At 36.2% G+C, this 21,948-nt stretch overlaps 1 protein-coding gene across 1 annotated transcript in view; it reads right to left on the minus strand.

Moving 5' to 3' along the window:
• AK9 (adenylate kinase 9) overlaps positions 1-21,948 on the minus strand; it is a 171,428-nt gene that overhangs the window by 53,123 nt on the left and 96,357 nt on the right. The window contains exons 20-26 of the mRNA XM_064294766.1: positions 21,309-21,423; positions 17,434-17,510; positions 14,277-14,417; positions 12,267-12,353; positions 10,221-10,424; positions 9,731-9,852; positions 6,158-6,370 (exon numbers count right to left, since the gene is read on the minus strand). Coding sequence (XP_064150836.1) covers positions 6,158-6,370; positions 9,731-9,852; positions 10,221-10,424; positions 12,267-12,353; positions 14,277-14,417; positions 17,434-17,510; positions 21,309-21,423 — 959 coding nt within the window. The remainder of the gene's footprint in view (positions 1-6,157; positions 6,371-9,730; positions 9,853-10,220; positions 10,425-12,266; positions 12,354-14,276; positions 14,418-17,433; positions 17,511-21,308; positions 21,424-21,948) is intronic.

A 21,948-nucleotide genomic window follows, 5' to 3' on the forward strand; every position in this document is an offset into this window, starting at 1 on the left:
ACATTTCAGGGGACATCTAAGTCAACTGGCATAATAAAATCTATTAAGAAAACATTCTGCATCCCACTTTGGAGAGTGGCATCTGGGGTCTTAGACAGTAGCAAGCAGTCATCTAAGATGCATCAGTTGGTCTCAACCCACCTGGAGAAAGGGAAAATGAAGAATACCAAAGACACAAGGTAACTATGAGCCTAAGAGACAGAAAGGACCACATAAACCAGAGACTACATCATCCTGAGACCAGAAGAACTAGATGGTGCCTGGCCACAATCGATGACTGCTCTGACAGGGAACACAACAGAGAACCCCTGAGGGAGCAGGACAGCAGTGGGATGCACACCCCAAATTTTCATTAAAAAAACAGACTTAATGGTCAGACTGGGACTAGAAAGACCCCAGAGGCCATCGTCTCCAGACCTTCTGTTAGCCCCAAACAGGAACCATTCCCAAAGCCAACTATTCAGACAGGGATTGGACTGGAATATGGGATGGAAAATGATACTGGTGAAGAACGAGCTTCTTGGATCAGGTAGACACGTGAGACTATGTTGGCTTTTGCTGTTTGAAGGGGAGATGAGAGGGCAGAGGGGAACAGAAGCTGCCCAAATGGACACCAGGAGAGAAAGTGGAGGGAAGGATTGTGCTATCTCATTAGGGGGAGAGCAATTAGGAGTGTATAGCAAGTTGTATGTAAATTTTTATATGAGAGGCTGACCTGATTTGTAAACTTTCACTTAAAGCACAAGAAAAATTAATTAAAAAGAAATCAAAAGATGCATTGTATTGGGCAAATCTGCTGCAAAAGACCTCTTTAAACTGTTGAAAAGCAAAGATGTCACCTTGAAGACTAAGGTGCACCTAACCCAAGCCATGGTATTTTCAGTTGCATCATATGCGTGCGAAAGCTGAACAATGAATAAGGAAGACCGAAGAAGACCTGACACCTTTGAATTGCGGTGTTGGTGAAGAATATTGAATATACCATGGACTGCAAAAAGAAGAAACAAATCTGTATTGGAAGAAGTACAACTAGAATGCTCCTTAGAAGCAAGAATGGTGAGACTGCTTCTTACATACTTTGGATACGTTGTCAGGAAGGATCGGTCCCTGGAGAAGGACAACATGCTTGGTAAGGTACAGGGTCAGTGGAAAAGAGGAAGACCCTCAACAAGGTGGATTGACACAGTGGCTGCAACAATGGGCTCAAGCATAACAACAATTGTTAAGGATGGCACAAGTCTGGCCAGTGTTTTGTTCTGTTGTGCATAGGGTCACTATGAGTTGGGACTGAATCAATGGCACCTAACAACAACTATAAATATATATACCCACTGCCGTCGAGTCGATTCCATCTCATATATCTATATACACACATACTGAATTGCATATAACGATCACTGGCTACTATTTTATTTTATTGTGGTTAAAATATAGGTAATAAAAAATATGCTATTTCAAAAAAAATTGGACATGTTATAGCATTTACTAAAATTGTCCCTTTTTCTTAGTGTCTTCATTTACCTTGGTCAAGTGGTGTGGACTTCACCCATATTGGTATTTCCTTTCCCATCACCAAAAACAACAAGTGTCTACTACCTAGAAGGTGATTCCCCCTTCCTCCCTCTCCCATCCCTGGTAACCATTGAAGAACGTTGCTTTCTGTTTGTATATTTATTCTTGACTTTTTACAACAGTGGGACCATACGCTTTTTGCCCTTCTGTGATTGACTTATTTCACTCAGCATACCATCTTCCAGATTCATCCATGTTAAAAGATGTTTTGCGGACTCCTCATATTCTTTACAGTTGCATACTATTCCATTGTATGTATGCACCACAATTTGCTTATCCATTCACCCATTGATGGACACTTAGGTTGTTTCCACGGGATCACCTTTTTCTTTTTTTTCCATAGGATCATCTTAATATCATGTGCCAAAAAGCATTTGATAAAATTAAACATTCAGATTTGCTTTTTAAAAAAGTTCTAGTGAAGAATGGAAAGAGATTTTCTTAACATCATTAAAAAAAAACTCTCTGTCAAACAAAAGATCTCTAATAATGAAACATTAGAGGCCACTCATGAATGCCTATAATTCCCATCCTGGAGATGAGGAATATGGATCATTCATGTGGATGCTGAAATTGCCAAGAATGATGATGAGAGCTGTGGTGAGGCAGGAGCTTAAGTCTTTTGTGAATGAGCAGAAATGACTATGAAATTGGTAGGTGACGGCAATAAGGAGGGGGGAAATTGTGATACATCTCAATGGAGTGAACCTCAAAGAAAGGAGAAGTTATGAATTGCTATCAGCAGAGAGAAGCAAGGAGTATAGCCTCATCATCTCCTGTCCTTGTGGAGAAAATGTTTAGAAAAGAGTTTAAAGATGCAGGGAGAAGGTATACCAGGGAAATATACACAAGGGAAAGAGAAATCCAAGGTATTCTGACAGGAAAGTGATTTTCAACCTACATATCTATGCTCATACAATGTATCAATCACATGTGAGAACCAAATAATGATATTTTCAGATATGAAGAAAGTTAGTTGAGGATGTGTTTCAGCAAAACAAGGCTGAAGAAAACAAACACAAAAGGAAAACATGATGTAGAGAACTGTTGATTTTGCCACCTAGCATTTATTCACTATCCTTCTGTTAGCCATATCTGGATAGAGCTCTGGGAGACCACTCATCACTTTGTGATGACCATCAGTGGAACTGATTCCATCATTAGTTCAAGAATTGGGCATATGACAAAACTTAAGTCAACTGATGGCGATATATCACATTCTTTGGCTGCTGCGAGTGGTTCAGTGAGACTTGCTGAAGCTTTTGGGAGAAAAAAATCAGGTCCTTTTTGCTTGTTTTGAGAACAAATGGATTTAAGACCGGGAGCTCCTGCTGTCATTTTCCCACAAGGGGGAAACTGCCTGAGAATACATATCCAGAGAAAGCAGAACTGAGAGATGGAGAGAGAAACCCAGCCCTGATGACATTTGACACTTGATGACAGGCAAGAAGCCACACCTAAAAACAATCCTATCAATGTATTTTTCAGTACCTTTTTTTTTTTTAGTTAGGCCAGTTTGGGGTAAGTCCCTCTCCTTCCTCTCTCCCTCTCTGCATCCCTTCTTCCCTTCCTTTCAATTGCAACTAAAAGAATCCTACATCATCCTGGACTCAGTGAATCAAATCAAGGATATAGTGAAGGAGGATGCCAGAATGGAAACTAGAAGAAGGATGGAAAACTCTGGGTAGGAAGTCTCTGGCAGAAAAGGGGGCTCAACAATCATAAAGTATGTTTGAAAGCTTAAGAAAACTTTAGAATTTGATAAGGGCAAGAATATAAGAAACAAAATTGCAATGAGAAACCGCAGGAAGATAAATTTTCATTTTATTGCCCAGAGATCAAGCTATTCAACTATTAAATAAGAAATAAAATACTAACATACAACTCGGTCTGAAATTTTGCACTATTAAGAATAGTTTATTGGTTTTCACATTTTTGAGTCAATTTAGGAGCAAAGCACAGAAGGTTGGCTACTGGACAGAATGTAAATGTTAACAATCGTGACAATATAAAAGCATAAACAGAGAAGATAGAGGATAGAATACATTAGTAGGGGAGGAGAGGTGGGAAAAAAGGGCAGGGGGATCATATCTTATTTTACTAAGAGGAGAGTAAACACACACTATTAACAATAAATATAAAACAAGTTGAAAACTGAGAAGGTTCTTTAAAGTTATAAAGATTGCCCACAACAGAATGAAAAATAACAGATATAAAACCCTGGTAAAAAGGTGGTGGCATAAGAGCTAAATCTTTACTTTTCATGTCAGGGAGTCAGCTGCTAATGACTAAAGTCGATATATCAAGAAATGGAGAGATAAGCACATTATTCTAGTATGGGGAGGCAACTAAAGAAGAATTAAAAATAGGAATGTCAAAGATATGGCCTTTGATATGGGACTGCAGTGGAGAGCGGAGACTTGCTTTTCCTCATAAATTAACATGTACAAGTAGTATTTTGAGAAACATAAACAATGAAAAATTGAACAATGGGAAAAACAAAACAAAAACATAAAAATTAGAGCTAGTATGAAATTATGTAGCTGTGGCCTCACATTTTAAATAGCTCAGTGGTAAGATTGCTGGAGTAACACAGGTTAAATCTTTGGCAGTTGATCTGTCTGGAACACTGCTGCTAATTCAGAGGGCATTACGGTAGCTGGACATGGAAGAAAATGTCCATGACTAACTCATGTACTTTATGCTCTGCAGAACAATGAGTCGCCATCAGGCTTTCAGGTTATTACCCACATGGATTTGTGTAAAAAAGACAATAGATCACAAGTAGCAAACTGACTCAGAGGAGAGAAATGACAGCTGAAAAAGACAAAAGACAAATGGCCAAGCCCTTAAATGACCCCCACCACCAGTAGACTCAGAATTTTTAGTGATGGCACAACCAACCACTCATCTACTTAAACAGTCTCTGTGGGCATCATATAAAAATTGAGGTTCATCAAAATATAGCCTAAATTATCCAGAAGAATTTAAATCATGTTCTATATATTATGCTTAAGAAAAAAAAGGCATGGGTATTACATAAAGTAATATGGCAATATATTGTAATTTATATAGCTTGATCCAGTAATCTCATTTCAGATAATTATATTTATAAAATAATTCAAGAGAAACAAGAACGATGTGCCCCAAAACTTCCTAAGTACCATTTCATATCCACCATGGCAAGACACTATGAAAAATACTGTGAAAAAATGTCTAACAATGAATTGATGTTAAAATTGTTTTGATGATCATAACGATTAGACATTATGAGATTTATGTAGAAATACAAAAAAACATTTCTATGATATAATATTAAGTGAAAAAGCAGATTACAGAATGTTATATACACTATAAAAAAATATATCCATGTGGAAGAGAACTGGAAAGTAAAACGAAAACTGTCTAAAGCTGGTAGAATTATGCATTGTGCTTTATTTAAAAAAAAATGACTAAAATATTACCACAATGTGTTCTTTATAAATATTTTTTTAAAGAAGGTAGAAAAATTTGTTCCAATGGAAAACAAGAATAAAAACATTCCCACAAATTGAGGAAAAGACTGTTCTAAAGTCATGGTAATTGCTTTTAAATTGACATTTTAGCTCAGAGAACACTTTTTTGTAATCGAACTAACCAGTGTCAGCCTCTAGTTTCTGAAGTCAGCCAGTCAGAGATGGACTCACACCAATAACCATGCCTCTGAATGTGAACCAGTAGACAGCAGTCTCACCTGATCAATCACACTTCTACAGATCAGGTCAACCCACTTATGCCTCTGAAAATCCACCAATTCCTGAATTCCACAGTTCTCAAAAATCCTATGTAAAATCAGCTGACCGCTCTGCTTTAAGACAGTAAATAACCAGCATTTGTTGTTGTTATCAGTTATTTTGAGTCGGCTTTGATTCATGGCGACCTTACATATAACAGAACAAAACCTTGCTCTCTTAATCTAAACGAGTAAAACAGTTGCCCTCCAGTTGACTGTGACCCATGGCAACCCCATGTGTGTCAGAGTAGAACTGTGCTTCATAAGGCTTTTAGTGGCTGATTTTTCAGAAGTAGATTGCTAGGCCTTCCTTTTAGGGGAACTCTGGGCGGACTTGAACCTCCAACCTTTAGATTAGCAGCCAAGTGAGTTAATCATTTGCACCAATCAGGAATTCCGTCTCTTAATACAGTAAGTGGAAACCCTGGTGGCGTAGCGGTTGAGTGCTATGGCTGCTGACCATAAAGGTCAGCACAACAGTTCGAATCCACCAGGTGCTTCTCAGAAACTCTATGGGGCAGTTCGACTCTGTCCTGTAGGGTCACTGTGAGTCGGAATTGACTTGACAGCAGTGGATTAATATGTTAAGCAATAAGTTCAGCATTGTCTTTTTATTTCAGATATAAAGATACATATTAAAGCATTACTGTAGAAACCAAAATAGATAATTATTTTTATATTATATTCTAAAACTGTTGTTCTTTGAGACATTTTATTGTTAGATCAGGGACTTTACCGATCTTCAATGATGGAGGTTGTTAGTAAGTTCTTAAAAAAAGGAGCAATAATTTAGGATAGGAACATTGTTTTCACCTTTAACGGTTCTTCATGAGCCACGTATTTCTCAGGATGCTCCAAAAACTTTTCTTTAGCCTCAGCACTTGAAAAGTAGTAGATCTTTTCTCGATATTTAGCTGCTTCTTCTGTGTTGCCTGGTTGTAGGATGAAGTTTTCTTTGAGAACCACTGGACAAAAGTGCTTTGTATCTCCCAAATGCCTCCTCTTTTCTTTAATTCTCTCTTCATTCTAGAAATACATTCACAGTCTGAAGAACATTATTAAGAAGTAATTTGATGCAATACTAAAGAGGAAATTGAAAAAAATAGTGCATCTTGAGCAATGTTTAATCCACAACAATACAAATTTAAAACAATCCACAAAAGGCCAGTCCTTATACGATTTTAATTATTTAAAAAAATCAGTTCTCCTATTCCTCTATATTCACATCCCATGATTGATTTTCATAAGCATCACTGAGAATGAAACCATCCTTAGCCCTCCACAGATACAGGTGGAATGAAAAAACCCAGGAGGTGCTGGCGTAGGGTCACTGTGAGGTTAGTTTCTAAAAAAAATATATTATTCCCAGGAAAATAAGGAGCCCTGGTGGCTCAAAGTTTAAGTGCTCAGCTGCCAACTGAAAGGTTGGCGGTTTGAGTCCACCCAGCGGCTCTGCAGGAGAAAGGCCTGTCGATCTGTTCCCATAAAGATTACAGCCAAGAAAACCTTATGGAACAGTTCTACTTTGTCACATGGGGTTGCTATAAGTTGAAATCAACTAGACGGCACCCAGCAACAAGCAAACCCAGAAAAATAAAAGCTGAATCAGGGTCACAACTTCTTAAAATTAAATGGGAGATGCTTCAGGAATTGCTTTGTTGCTTATCAATACATGCTTATTTGTAGAAGTATTCAAAATGTATAAAGAGTGAAAATTTCATTTCTTTTCCTTCCGATACTATACTAATACTCTTAATAGTTTTTGTGTATCATTCCAGACCCTTTTTTCTAAGTGTATCCTACTGATATAGATGACCTTCTGTAAAGGTGCAAAAATGAGAATAATCTATTCTTTACTTGTGTCACTCTTGTTCAATTTTTGTATAAGGGTTATGCAAGCTCCACAATGAACTGGGAAGTATTTATCTTTTTCTATGATGGGGATGAGTATAAGTAATATAGGAACTATCTAATCAAAGAAAGTATATTAGCAATAAACCCACCTATTATTTTTGTTTGTTCAGCTTTCATCTTTCTTCCTAAGCAAATTGTAGTAATTGATTTTTTTGGGTAAAATCCTTTTCATCTTGACTTTGAAATACATTAGTCTAAAGCTTCTACAATTTAGAACAACCCTCTCTTTTTGTTTTTATCTAGGTATATACTATTTGGTTTCACATGTTTATTACCTCTTCGTCACACATGACTCAACTTGCCAGAAGTTTGTCTATTTTATTGCTCTTGTCAATGAACTAATCTTATATTTTTATAATTAGGTCTAGAGTCTGTTTATATTTTGTCTTATTTTCCTATTTCATTAATTTTTGCCTTTAACCTTCTTTCTTCTACTTTCTTTTGATTTATTTTGTGGTGCTGTAGTTCCCAGGTTCCTGAGTTGAATACTTCGTTATTTTTTTTCAGTCTTTCTTGTTTCCTAATAAATGCACTTAAAGTAGGGTTGTCAGACTTAGCAAATAAAAATACAGACCATCCAATTAAATTTGAATTCCATATAATAAATAATTTTTCAGTATAAGCACATCCCATGCACAAAAGCATTTACCTGAATTCAAATTTAACTGGGCATCGTGTATTTTACCTGGCAACCCTAATGTCTACTTCTGCCATGCCACAATGCTTTCGTATGTGGTTTTTATATTTTTATTCATTTTTAAATGGTCTGTAATTTTATTTATTTATTTTTATTTAACTCACTAGCATTTAGAAAAATTATGTAGGTGTATGTATTTTTAAATTTTCAAGTGTTTATATTGGAGCAATGGGGAAGTGCTATCCTCTGTCTGGATACTTGTTGTATCTCCTCTTTCTCCTCACATGTCAGGACTCACACCCCATATGCCAAGAACAAGGTGTTTGTCTTTTTTCATCAATTCAGCCTGGAGTTGGTATGCCTTTCAATCTGTAGGTTACGTCTTTCTTTGTCTCAGGGAAATTAATTCTTGCCTTTCTTCCATCTCTTCTTTTTTTTCCTCCATAACACCTATCACTGGCTAGGTCTCTTGGAGCTATCCTCCAAATGCCTTTTCTCTCCAATTTTCCATCTCTTTCTACATATTGTTGATCTTCTACTCTGAAATATGTCTTCCATTCAATATTCTAATTTAGGACAATTACTGGGGCCTCAAGAGTGGTGTTTTAGTTTCCTATTAGGAAGAGAGGAAGTGAAAAAAAGTGATTACATTATCAGTGAAGACCATACCTAAAAATAAGTTTTGAATACTACAGATAGACTGAGAATTTTCCACAGATACAAAAAAGAGGTCATTCTCTTGGATGCAGGAAATAAAACAGAATGGAACAGAGAAGACCAACAGACATGGCAGAAGGACGATGAAAGAAGAGTATCTGAATATAAGACAAAATCATTTCCTTTAGCCACTCTTGGCTGAAGTATTGAATGGAAACTGTTATCTGAATCACACTGCATATCTTTTGTCATTTGACACATAAATATTTGGATTTAAGTTAAGCAACAATAAGTTAATTACAAGTGTATGTTTATGTAACTTAATAATTATTTTATTTATAAAGCTGAAAATTAAAAGAAACACTCCCTGTTTTATTATAGATAGATGTCTGAACTAGATGACTATCAAATGAGAATGGTTATCACAATTCTGATGCTAAGGGAATAAGAATGAGGCTTGAACAAGGGTTGTTCCTGTGTGAGAAAATTGCACACTATTATGCAAGCAGCCCCTCAAAGACTCCATTGCTGTATTTTATATAAAGCACCCACCCATTGCCGTCGAGTCGAATTCAACTCACAGTGACCCTATGGGACAGAGTAGAACTGCCTCATAGCGTTTCCAAGGAGTGGCTGGTGGATTCAAACTTCCGATCTTTTGGTTTGCAACCAAGCTCTTAACGACTGTGCCACCAGGGCTCCATAAAACACCCACTTCTGTTAAATTTATAAATATTTATTTCTCTAATATCTATATATTTAAAAAAAAAAAAGATTTCCCTTTTCTCTCTGCATGGATATAACACACTGTCTGTGCATCCCTGGCACTGCAGTGGTCATGTGAAGCTGGGCTGGGAGGTTGTGTGGAGCCACATTCAATTTCCTTCTTGGCCACACTGAGCTTATGCCCACCTCTGGGCCTTTGCTGTGGTGTGATCTATGGCCAGATCCTTTTCAGCCTTTCTGCTTCACCTCAAATGTCATCTTCTCAGATGGCGTCATTCCTTGATGATACCATTTAGTGTTGCTCCTTCCAAAGAGGTTGTGTATGAAAATGTTTATTCATCAAATTGAGGACACCTGTTTGTTTACTTGGGGCCCAAAACTGACAGTTACCACTCCGGACATGCACATTCTGAGTGACCTGCCAAAAGAGAATGATAATAAAAGAATCATACCTCTTCCTCTTCCTCCTCTTCTTCTTCGAGCTCCTCATCAACTTCTGCTTCAGCCTGATAGTCTTCAGTTTCTTCATCATAATCTTCCACAGTTAACTCCCACCCAGTATATTTAAATGGTTCTATTAAAAAAAAAAAAAGACATTTACGAAAAAGTTTTTGGAATACAAGGATGTTATTGTATTACAGTAGTCAAAGGCTAAGACAATTAATTATAATTACTACTCTCTAGGGTGAAGTATGTACACAAATAGGCTTAAAAATTCATAACGTGACAGCTGTCCAGTATGGCCAGTGCTAGTTGTGCCTGGTGGCTCCTCTCATTGGTCAGTGGCTGTATTACTACAGTTGTGAAATATTTTTAAAATATCATCCTTGGATATATTGAATGTTTTACTTCATAAACAATCAAGAAAGCCTTCAAAGTTTCACAATGCTTTTGATAACACTACCTGCTCTCGATAGCAAATGTTATGATTATTGCCCTTACTTTCCATAGTCTCAACTACTTTTTGAAGTAGTTCCTCTGGAGTTTTGCCAGCAATTTCCAAGTTTAAGATTTGAATAAAAGTTAAATCATTGAGTGATACTTCCAGCTGTTTCCAGGACAAGGTGAACTGTCTAATACTCTCTTTAAGTGGCTCCATTTCGGGAACATCAGGATAAGCGTCTTCTGGATACTCAGGAAGCATAACTTTTGAGTAAACGTTAAAGAAGAAAAAAAAAAGAGATTTTAAACATTATCTTTTTAGTCATCTTGCCAAAAATAATTTATACTTTATAATATTTTAGTAACGTTTCAAGGAAATAAACATAATCTTCTAAGCAATGATATACATTCCATAAACTTGTATTTTAATTATGCTTTGCTCCTTGTATTGGCTATAGGTGAATTAATAAATCCAAATTATTAGAATAATAAATGTGAATTTTATATGGTGTCTTTCACTGTTAATAAAATATATAGGATAAAATATAGTGCCATAATCTGGTTACTATTTTTTGCTTTTTAGAACATTAATCATTTTAATGTTTGATAGTTCAACTATAATCTCTCTTTTTATTGTACTTTAGATGAAGGTTTACAGAACAAACTAGTTTCTCATTAAATAGTACACATCGTTTTATGCCATTGGTTAACAAGCCCACGACATGTCAACACTCTCCCGTCTAGAACTTGGGTTCCCTATTATCAGCTTTCCTGTCCCCTTTTGCCTACTAATCCTCGCCCTTGGGCCGTTGTGCCTCTTTAGTCTTGTTTTGTTTTATGGGCCTGTCTAATCTTTGACTGAAGGGTAAACCTCAGGAATGACTTCATTACTGACCTAAAACGGTGTCCGGGGGCCATATTCTTGGGGTTTCTCCAGTCTCTGTCAGGCCAGTAAGCCTGGTCTTTTTTGTGAGTTAGAATTTTGTTCTATATTTTTCTCCAGCTCTGTCTGGGACCTCTATTGTGATCCCTGTCAGAGCAGTCAGTGGTGGTAGCCGGGCACCATCTAGTTGTACCGGACTCAGTCTGGTGGAGACCGTGGTAGATGTGATCCATTAGTCCTTTGGACTCATCTTTTCCTTGTATCTTTAGTTTTCTTCATTCTCCCTTGCTCCCAAAGGGGTGAGACCAGTGGATTATCTTAGATGACCGCTCACAGGCTTTTAATACCCCAGACGCTACTCACCAAAGTAGAATATAGAACATTTTCTTTATAAACTATGTTATGCCAATTGAGCTAGATGTTCCCCGAGACCATGGTGCACACAGCTCTCAGCTCAGTAGTTTCGTCCCTCAGGGAGTTTAGACTTGTCTGTGGAGCTTCCATGACCTTGCCTTGTACAAGCTGTACTGGCTTCTCCAGTATTGTGTACTGTCTTACCCTTCACCAGAGTTCCCACTTATCTATTGTCTATTTAGTGTTTTTTCCAGCCCCACCCCTCCACTCCCTCATAACCAACAAAGACTGTTTCTTTTTGTATGCAAACCTTTTCATGAGTTTTTACAGTAGTGGTCTCATACAATATTTGTCCTTTTGTGACTGACTTATTTCACTCAGCATAATGCCCTCCAGATTCATCCTTGTTATGAGATGCTTCACAGATTCATCATTGTTCTTTATTGTTGTGTAATACTTCATTTTGTGTATATACCACAGTTTGTTTATCCATTCATCTGTTGAGGGGCATCTAGGTTGTTTCTATCTTTTTGCTATTATGAACAATCCTTCAGTGAACATGGTTGTGCATATGCCTATTCGTGTGATGACTTTTATTTCTCTAGGATATATTCCTAGGAGCAGGATTGCTGGACCATACAGTATTTCTATTTCTAGCTTTCTAAGGAAGCGCCATATCACTTTCCAAAATGGTTGTTGGTCAGATACAATTTTAATGAAATAAGCTAAATAAATATAACACACAACTGGCATAAAATGTAGAAAGAAATAAGTAGGAAGTTTGTACTATACCTAAAATAAGGGACAAGACTATGAGAGAACATGAAAAGCACTTTAATTTATTAACTACTTTTATTTTATAATCTAACCTGTTTCAGATAATTTTTCAGTTTCCAGGCCCTCTTTGGATTCTTTTGGAATTTCAGTTTCAACTGTAGTCTCCTCAATAGGCTCAACTGCTTAAAATAGAAATCTAATAGTTAGTGTTTGGATTTTAAAAACATTACTACTTTATAAAAGCTTTGGCTCAAAGAAAATTTCAAAACATAATTTAAATCATATAGATCTAATTGAAAATACAGTTCTTTTTAACCAAAGTATGGCAGTAAAAATACATAATAATATAAGGCTGAAATGAAGAATATTCTTAAATATACAATAGGCTATTGACCAGAATAATAATGGACACATTACATAAAATCATGGCTGATAACTGTTGTTAAATATTATTCAAAGCTCTGTTAACATGGCATCAGACTTGCTATTCCTGATATTCTTTTTAATTTCTCATTAAAATACCCATGAAGATACACCCCTAGACCATAAAGTGGCAATGAAAGAAGGTGATATGCTAAAGTCCTTGCTGTGTATGTAGGTGTGGAGAAGCTGAGGAGAATCTCAATTAATTTCACTGTTGGAAGTATAGATCGAAAACTCTTTTCCTGAATGATAGAAAACATGCTTCACTTATGGACCCAGCATAGACGGTTTCAAGGAAGGAAGAACTAATTTCTATCTTCTCACTCTACAGTCTACTAGCTCGGAGGCACAAGTCTCACAATGACCAAAAATGAATAAACAAGTACATAGTCATTCAGTAACTGTCTTCTGAGTTCGCTAAAGCAATGGTTAGGTTCTCTTTCTACATCCAAAATCTATAATTTTGGATACTCACTAGAGCAAGAAGTAGACAGGAAGAAGCCTAGGGCTGGCCTGGTGGAGGCATGTTTAATCTTCTGATGCTTAATTACTTAAGATGTTCAATTAGACTGAGTAAGGAAGGGGCGCTGACAGCCCTAAGTGACCACACCTGCTCTTTGACTAGAACTTGCTTCAAACACAGAAGGAAGGCTGTGGTATTCAAAGAGCCACAAGTGAGCAACGAACCCCATCATACCCTTTGTCACTTGTGTTAATTCCCTGGTATTAGCTAACCACTCACACAGCAAATGATGACATAGAAGGAAAGGAAAAGACAGGGCAGCCCACAGCTCTTTTTCTTTCAGTTCTTCCTCACTCCTCAATAAGCCACAGGTAGGGAGTGTTAGTAGAATGTGTGCATGTTAAACCAGTTGCTGTAGAGTCGACTCTGACTCAGGGCTACCACGTGTGTTTCAGAGTAGAACTGTGGTTCACAGGGTTTTCAGTGGCTGTGATCTTCTGGAAATGGATCACAAAAACTTTCTTCTGAGGCTCCTCTAGGTCGATTCAAACAACCAACCTTCCGGTTAGTAGCTGAGTGCTTAATCATTTGTGCCACCCAGGGACTCTGTGTGCAAATTAAAAAGTGAAATAAAAACAGCTGAGTTAGCTTTGTTCAGTGTTTCCACTGTTCTGGTAAGAATGAAATCTATATGTATGTACAAGCTATGCAAATTCTGTAATTTTGGTGACGCCATGTATAAGTTAAATGCTCTTATATTTGCATTTAAAATCCGCATTGCACAACATAAAGATGATCAATAAAATTCATGCTAATAATTAAAATTTTTAAATTTTCTTTACTTAGAATGACATTGAATAGCAAATGAAAAACACCTTGACAAGTCGAGAGAGAAACCATGGAAGAAAGGAAAAAGTTTTATATTATAGCACCTTTAATGACACCTTTACCTTACTTTCTGAACAAGGTGCCCCACATTTGCATGGTCCCCGCAAATTATGTAGCTGCCCCCGGCCCTGAGTGTCAGTACTGGGCAGAGCAGACTCAGCTTTCTCACCACATTTCACACCAGGTGATCTGGACTAAATGGCTGCTCTCTGGGGGCTCATCTCTTCATTCTTAGCCTGTCTCCACTTTATCAACATATATACACATGGGTCCACACCCAAACACACTAATGGACATAAACAGAATTAAAGACTTGGCCCTCAATAACCTGATTCAGGTTCTGTTTCAGGAACCTCAGACACTTCAGACTCTTCCATTAGCAGTGACAGTCTGGCCTCTTCGAATACGTCAGGCTCCTCAGACCCTTCAGGAGCTTCAGACCCCTCAGCATCAAACTCTTCTTCAGCCTCTTCAGTTCCTAGAGAAAAATTAGAAGAAGTAAGTTATCATTCAGTTAGATCAACAAATATTTTACGGGTGCCAGGTACTCCAATAAGTGTTGAGGCCAAAACAAAGAATAAGGAATGGTTCTTGCTCTCCTGGGCCATGTGGTTTAACAAGGGAGATAGAGACACAAACGACATTAAAACGTAGTGGTGATGATCATCTGCTCAGAGTGCTATGGGAGCACCAGACTAAGAGTTTACTCGGGGGAGGAAATGTTTATAGTAGTCTCAAATATCATAACAGTAAAAAACTGGAAACAGCCCAAATGCTCATTCAATAAGGGAAGAGCTAGAACTGCACTGTCTGATATGGTACCCACTAGCCATATGTGGCTATTGAGCATGTGAAATGTGGCTAGTCCAAATTGAGATTAGATATAAGTATAAAATGCACAGTGGATTTTGATGACTTAGTATGAAAAATTGATGGAAAATATCTCAATAATTTTTGTACTTATTACATGTTGAAATAGTATTTTGGATACAGTGGGAAAAGTAAAATATATTGCAATTAATTTCATCTGTTTCTTTTTACTTTTTAAACTGTGGCTACTAGAAAATTCATAGTTGCATATGTGGTTTGCATTGTATTTCTACTGGGCAGCCCTAGGCTAGATTATATACATAAAATAATAGATTTTCTTATCGCTAATTAAAAATAATAAGTAATAGCATATGTTGATCAGTATGTGAAATATATATTTAAAACCCAAACTTTATGTAGCTATTGATGAACACTTAAGAAATATATGCATAGAAGTCTTTTAGGAAGAAGATGGGGTGAATGGTGGTGTCAGAAAACCTATCTCCCTAGTTCCCTTTAATATACTGATGAAATTGACTAAATAATAGAGTATATTCTATGCAAAGATGACATGAAAAAAATAAATGAGCTTATTTTCTGGACTCGTGTGGGAATTTCTATGATTTTCCCCTAGCGAGTACCTCTAAGAGTCACCTTCTATGGTACCATATACTTCGGGCATCTGAATTTTAATCTCAATCTGAATGATTAAGCACCCTGAGAAAAGCATCTTGAAGCATCCTTATGTCTCTAGGTCTGAGTCAGGACTATAGTGCCTGTGGCTTCCAGTTATGTGACTTGGAAAGTGGTCCACCTTTTTGTGTTATATGCAGGGTTTTCATGATAATACACACAAGGAAGAGACAGCATTTGCTGTATCCTATTAAGGTTTGGGATAAAATTATGTGCTCTACACCTGAAGCTTAAAATCTCTTTCAAATGAGCATCTCTTATAATGAAAATATTTTATCATGTACCTCCAATATATGTATATTTATAAATTATATTATTATGCAATTAGATACATTATAAAACATACATTAAAAATAATTAATCTAATGATGCAGAAAAATGTAAAATATTCTAATTTTTTTGCAGAACTCTAAGGGATCATCTACATACCATTTAATTCAGGACAGCACCAAAAAGTGTTGTAAGATCCTTGTACTATCTCTTATTTTGATGTTAATTATGTGTTGTATTCTTTATCTATTGTTTCATAATAAATTACCCAAAAACTCAGTGGTCAAAACAACAATACTCATATATTATCCTTGTAGTTTCTGTGGGTCAGGAATTTGGGAGTGGGTTAGCTGGGTGGTTCTGGCTCCAGATCTCTCATGAAGATGTCAGCTGGGGCTGCAATCATCTGAAGGCTTGACTGGGGCTGGAAGATCTACTTCCAAGGTGGCCCTCTCACAGCCAGAACCGAAGTCCTCAGGGAGCATAGATAAGCTGTTACCACTGTGGCCTGACCCACAGAATCATCTGCATAATAAAATGGTGGTTGTTTTAGACCACTAAGTTTTGGGGTGGTTTATTCCATACAAATAGAAAATTGAGACAGATATTTCTCACTCTTTTGAGCCACGGACTCCTTTGGCAGTCTGGTGAAACTTATGGAGCACTTCTCAGAGTAATACTTTTAAACCCACAAAATAAAACACATTAAAAAAAAATAATAACATTGCCATCGAGTTGATTCCAACTCATAGCGACCCCACAAGATACAGCAGAAGTGCCCCATAGAGTTTCCAAGGAGCAGTTGGTGGATTCAAACTGCCGACCTTTTGGTTAGCAGCTGAGCTTCTAACGACTGTGCCACCAGGGCTCCAAAACACATAAGAAATCAATTATATTGAAGTACAGTTATCAAGATACAAAAAAAAAGTACTGCAGTAAATTTATGCTTCTTTATTAATGTATCAAATAACAACAACCAGCAGTTAATTTAATAACTTTCATATCTTTGGAATACTGATAAGTGTAAATAATACTTCAAGATATCTAAAGCTGTAATGTGATATGGAGATATCCTTATTTCTATTGGCGACAAAGTCAAGGAACTACTAATACTATTATAGTAGTAGTTGAAAGAAATGCTAAATTACAGTTCTAGTTTAGTGAAAATAAAAGACGTAATTATTTTCCCGTTCGAGTTCATAGAGCCATGAATTTTATCCATGGACCAAGGGTTATGAACTCCAACCTTAAAAGAAACTGTTAGAGTAAGATCTTCTGGAATGGAAATGGAAGTCTAAGTATAAAGAAAATGGGCATAGCAAGAGCTTTGTTGTTTCCTCAAGTCCTGCAGGATACTGCTAATAGAAGTAATTCTACCAGCAATGTGTCACCCGGTGATAAGGAAAAAACATTTTTAAGTTGCTGCACATGCTGCTCCACTGGGTACCCATCTTAGAGGGTACACAAGTGGGTGTCTGGTTAGGAGTCTTTTTCCTAAGAACCCACTATTCCAGTGACCAAACTGGAACAGTGAGGAGAATGAAAGCAGGTACTATATGTACCTCAGGACCACAGATATAAACCTGGACTGTCATGGGCAAACTGGGAAATATCGTCACCCTGCCTATAATTCACTTGAAGTGCTGTAGTTGCTTGCAGTAACAATACAAAACTTAAACAACATATTACTAGTCATATCAATCTATGCTTGCCTTTTGCTTTCATACTCATAGCTTCTAACATCCTTCGATTTTCTTCTTCTATTTTCAGTGCTTCTTCTGTAGCTTTTCTGAAATGAAAAGGCCCCAAATTTAATTATCTTTGCAAACTCAGGTATCTCATGATATTATAGGATTAAGGGCTTATAGTGGTAAATATAAAGAGTAAAGTGTTTATAACATTCATGATCCTTTTTACTTTACTATCTCAATTTATCAGAGTAAATTTTTTTATTTATGCAGTTAATTTTCAGGGCTTTGTTTTGTAAGAGAAACTAGAATGTTATAATTTGGAAAACCTTGGGTAGTAGTTAGGAAACCTGTTAAAATTAGTAAAAGATTGCTTAACTCTAAGTAGAAAAGGCAAATGGGAGGAGTTGTAACATTTTTCTTTCTGAATAAATGAGAAATGTTCACAATACAATGTTAAGTGAAAAAAGTAGAATATAAAACTCTATGTGTAATACAATTTTAGTTTTGTATTTAAAATTTATATAAATGAGGAGAAAAAGACTAGAAGGAAATTAACCAAACTGCTACCAATTATCTCTGGATGGTGTCATTATGGGAGTTTTTAATTTTCTTTAACTTTTTTTTGGCATTTTTGAAATTTTCTATATTGAATAAATAGAAAATTTGCCAATGTATCTTTGTAGTCAGTAAAATATCCTAATTATTTTCTTTTTAACACAGTAATGATAAAACTGAAAGAGACTTGGCGTGAGGATAATTAAATACCTGGAAAGAATCTGCTTTTCATTAGGGCTGAAATATTAAACGTGCCTTAACAATGGCGAAGGCAGCTATAAGAAAAGTTAGTAAAATGATGGAGAATGGCAATGCTTATTAAAATTTAAAATGTATATATCTTTGACCTAGAAATTTTATGCCTAGGAATTTGGCCCTTAGAAATAGCCATACTACTACACAAAGAAACATGTAAAAGAATGTTAATTGCATCTTTTTTTATATGATTAAAACTGCATCAAGTATTCACCAATAAGGGATTAGTTAAGTAGAGCCTATTTACAACAGCATCACACAGCTTTCCTCAGGTTGTTCCTATAGCCCTTTATTCTCTCATATTCAGTGTTCTCTGTGCTCATTTTCACGTCCTTTGAAAATTTAGTGACATATATTTTCATCAAAAGACATTACAAAACTCTTCTCCCAACAGGTTTGTATTTTAATAGGGAGTGGTCTCTCATTGCATTCTAATTCTATGTTCCACAGTTAAGTCTTGGTGTAATTCTAGTTCTCTTTGTTCATGACTCGGACCTCTGAGACTACTGGGTATTGTTTCTGAACTCCTCCTTCCCCATTTTGATTGCGTGCTCATCAGTAATTATTCTACTTAGTTTGGGCTACACTCTTTTGTGAGACCTTCCTGGTCCAAAACCTGGACAAAGTATACTGCTGCTGTACATAGATGAAGAGGTAGTTATTCCAACAGAACAAGGGGATACCGTGTGGTTTAAAGTCAGGAAAGGTGTTCGTCAGGGCTGTATCCTTTAACCATACTTATTCAATCTGTATGCTGAGCAAATAATCGGAGAAACTGGACTATATGAAGAAGAACGTGGCATCAGGATTGGAGGAAGACTTTATTAATAGCCTGTGATATGCAGATGACACAAACTTGCTTGCTGAATGTAAAGAGGACTTAAGCACTTACTGATGAAGATCAAAGATCACAGCCCTCATTATGGATTACATCTCAATATAAAGAAAACAAAAATCCTCACAACTGGACCAATAAGCAACATCCTGTTAAAAGGAGAAAAGACTGAAGTTGTCGAGGATTTCACAACTTCAATCAATCAATGTCCATGGAAGCACCAGTCAAGAAATCAAATGACATATTGCACTGGGCAAATCTCCTGCAAAAGTCCTCTTTAAAGTGCTGAAAAACAAAGATGTCACCTTGAAGACTAAAGTGTGCCTGACCCAAGCCATGGTATTTTCAATCACCTCATATGCATATGAAAGCGGGACAATGAATAAAGAAGACTGAGGAAGACTTGATGCATTTGAAATATGGTGTTGATGAAGAATACTGAATATACCATGGACTGGGAGAAGAACGAAGAAGTTTATCCTGGAAGAAGTATAGCTTGAATGCTGCTTAGAAGTGAGGATGGTGAGATGTTGTCTCACGTACTTTGGACATGTTATCTGGAGGGACCAGGTCCTGCAGAAGGACATCATGCTTTGTAAAGTAGAGGGTCAGAGAAAAACAGGGAGATCCTCAACAGGATGGATAGAACACAGTGGCTGCAAGAATGGGCTCAAACATAGCAACAATTGCGAAGATGGCACAGGACTGGGCAGTGTTTTGTTCTGTTGTACATAGGGTCACTGTGAGTCGAAACCAACTCGACGGCACCTAATAACAACATAAAGCTGTAAAAATTTAGAATCAAAAGAAGTAAAAATTAGTTGTAGACCTAGCTCAGAAAATTTCACATGGCAAACCAGAGGTCAAAGTAGAGAGTCGAGAGACTGGGAAAGAGTCAGGGAGCTAGCTCTCTTTTCTTCTTGAAAAATTATAGATGTATATATTTTTTATTTATATAAAATGTAGAAGACCTTCAGTCTAGAAATCACATGAACTTTGTTTTACTATTATGTTGATATCTGTTCTCAAATATTTGATCATTTTTCATACACTGCAAAAAAATCAAATCATCCCTTAAACATTAGCAGATCGTAGTTCCATTTGTAACAAAACTTTTATATGTCTAAAAGTAAATGTAATAAGTCTATAATTATTGTCTGAATTAGTAATACTTTTTAATTGCTATATCAAACAATAGTTTTATAAACTAATTCAACTCAATTGTGGTTCATATATTTGTGTGCTAAGGTCCTAAAGGAATGACTGATTTAGATGAATAATGAACACCAGTTACCCCCATTTATCCCACTTCCCATCTCCCAGCTTCATAATTTCTGGAAATTTAACATCTCTAAGTCTAGCTTAAAGAGCTCTCCCCAACTGAAGCTCAAACTGCTGATATCTGAAGGGAGAAAGGAAACAGCATTTGAGAACGCAGCTGTAGAAGCAACCATTAATAGTAGGAGGCTTAGTGGATTTACATAGAGAGATATCCCTCTGAAACGTCTTGACATTTATCACTTTGAGGAGTAGGAATCCCAGTGGACAAATTAAAATTTAAAGTCTCTGAAGAGCATGTTTCAGCAAGGAAGAACAATTAGCAAATTAAGTCAATGTTTCTTTTTATACTTTTATTCCCTAATCTAAAGAATTTGATAGTTCATTGAAGTTCAGCCTTGACCTCAGCAATGAGCAGATAGATCATGTGTTCACATTTTTAAAAGTTCTTCATTGCACCCAGATTAGAGAATGCGCCCTCAATATCAAATGTAAGCGGACAGTTTTGAGATTGAAAAAAAGAAAAGAAGCAATTTTAATACTATTTGTTAACTGTTCTTTTCTTATGTAGACTTTAGCTTTGAATTTTATTCATATCGTTTAAGTATATTTTAATTTACTTCCTAACATATTATTTTTCAATTTGTGAGCACTAGTTAGCAAAATCATTTAAGTCACAGGTAAATACGGTAAAAATATGTATATCTTATGTGCGCTTATTCATTTATTTTACATTGTCTTTTGAGAGTAGATGTTTGATTTATGGGCTATGAAAACATTCACAACTGTGCAATTTAGAGATTCTGGGAGTATTTTGGAAATTATTGCTTTTCTTAGATCTAATTAGGATTTGGATCTAGTTAATATATCATGATTTTGATATAAAAGTCATTTCATTAGTATAAATTGTAAACAGGTATTTAACATCCATAAAAGACACATTAACCTTTATTTTATGCCAGGCAGATTTTACCTTGCTGCTTCTTCCTCTTTTTTTTTGTTTTGTAGTTCATCTAGTAATCTTTCTAAAATCTTAGCGTCAATTTCAGGTTTATTCTGTAAATACAGTCTATTAAGTAAGTATTTTCCTGAAATACAAATAAAAAGAATATCATTTTTGAATATGTATTAAATAGAGTGAGATATATTTTAGAAATTAACAATGAAAAATTATTTCTACATATATTCAAATATATCCTGTAAGCATTTATCTAACTACAGCCCAGAGTCTTTAAAATATTAAAAGTATATTAATATATACTTAAAAAAATTACAGGTTGGCGTGGTAATAACTAAATCATTAAAAAACAAAAAAACCAAACCCATTCCTGTCGAGTCGATTCTGACTCATAGCAACTCTACAGGACAGAGTAAAACTGCCCCGTATGGTTTCCAAGGAGCACCTGGTGGACTTGAACTGGGTTAGCAAATGTACCTCTTAACTACTATACCACCAGGGTTTCCAAATCATTGGAAAAGATTATATATGAGTAGTTCTTCTTCTCTTCAAGGGAGAAAATTAGGTACATAAAGATAACAGAGCTCATTTGTAATTATTCTGTTGCTTTGCCACTGAAGGAAATATATTTGAAGAGAGTTTCCAGAGAGAGGCG

Source organism: Loxodonta africana, chromosome 1 (genome assembly GCF_030014295.1).
Source record: "Loxodonta africana isolate mLoxAfr1 chromosome 1, mLoxAfr1.hap2, whole genome shotgun sequence".
NCBI classification, from domain to species: Eukaryota; Metazoa; Chordata; class Mammalia; order Proboscidea; family Elephantidae; genus Loxodonta; species Loxodonta africana.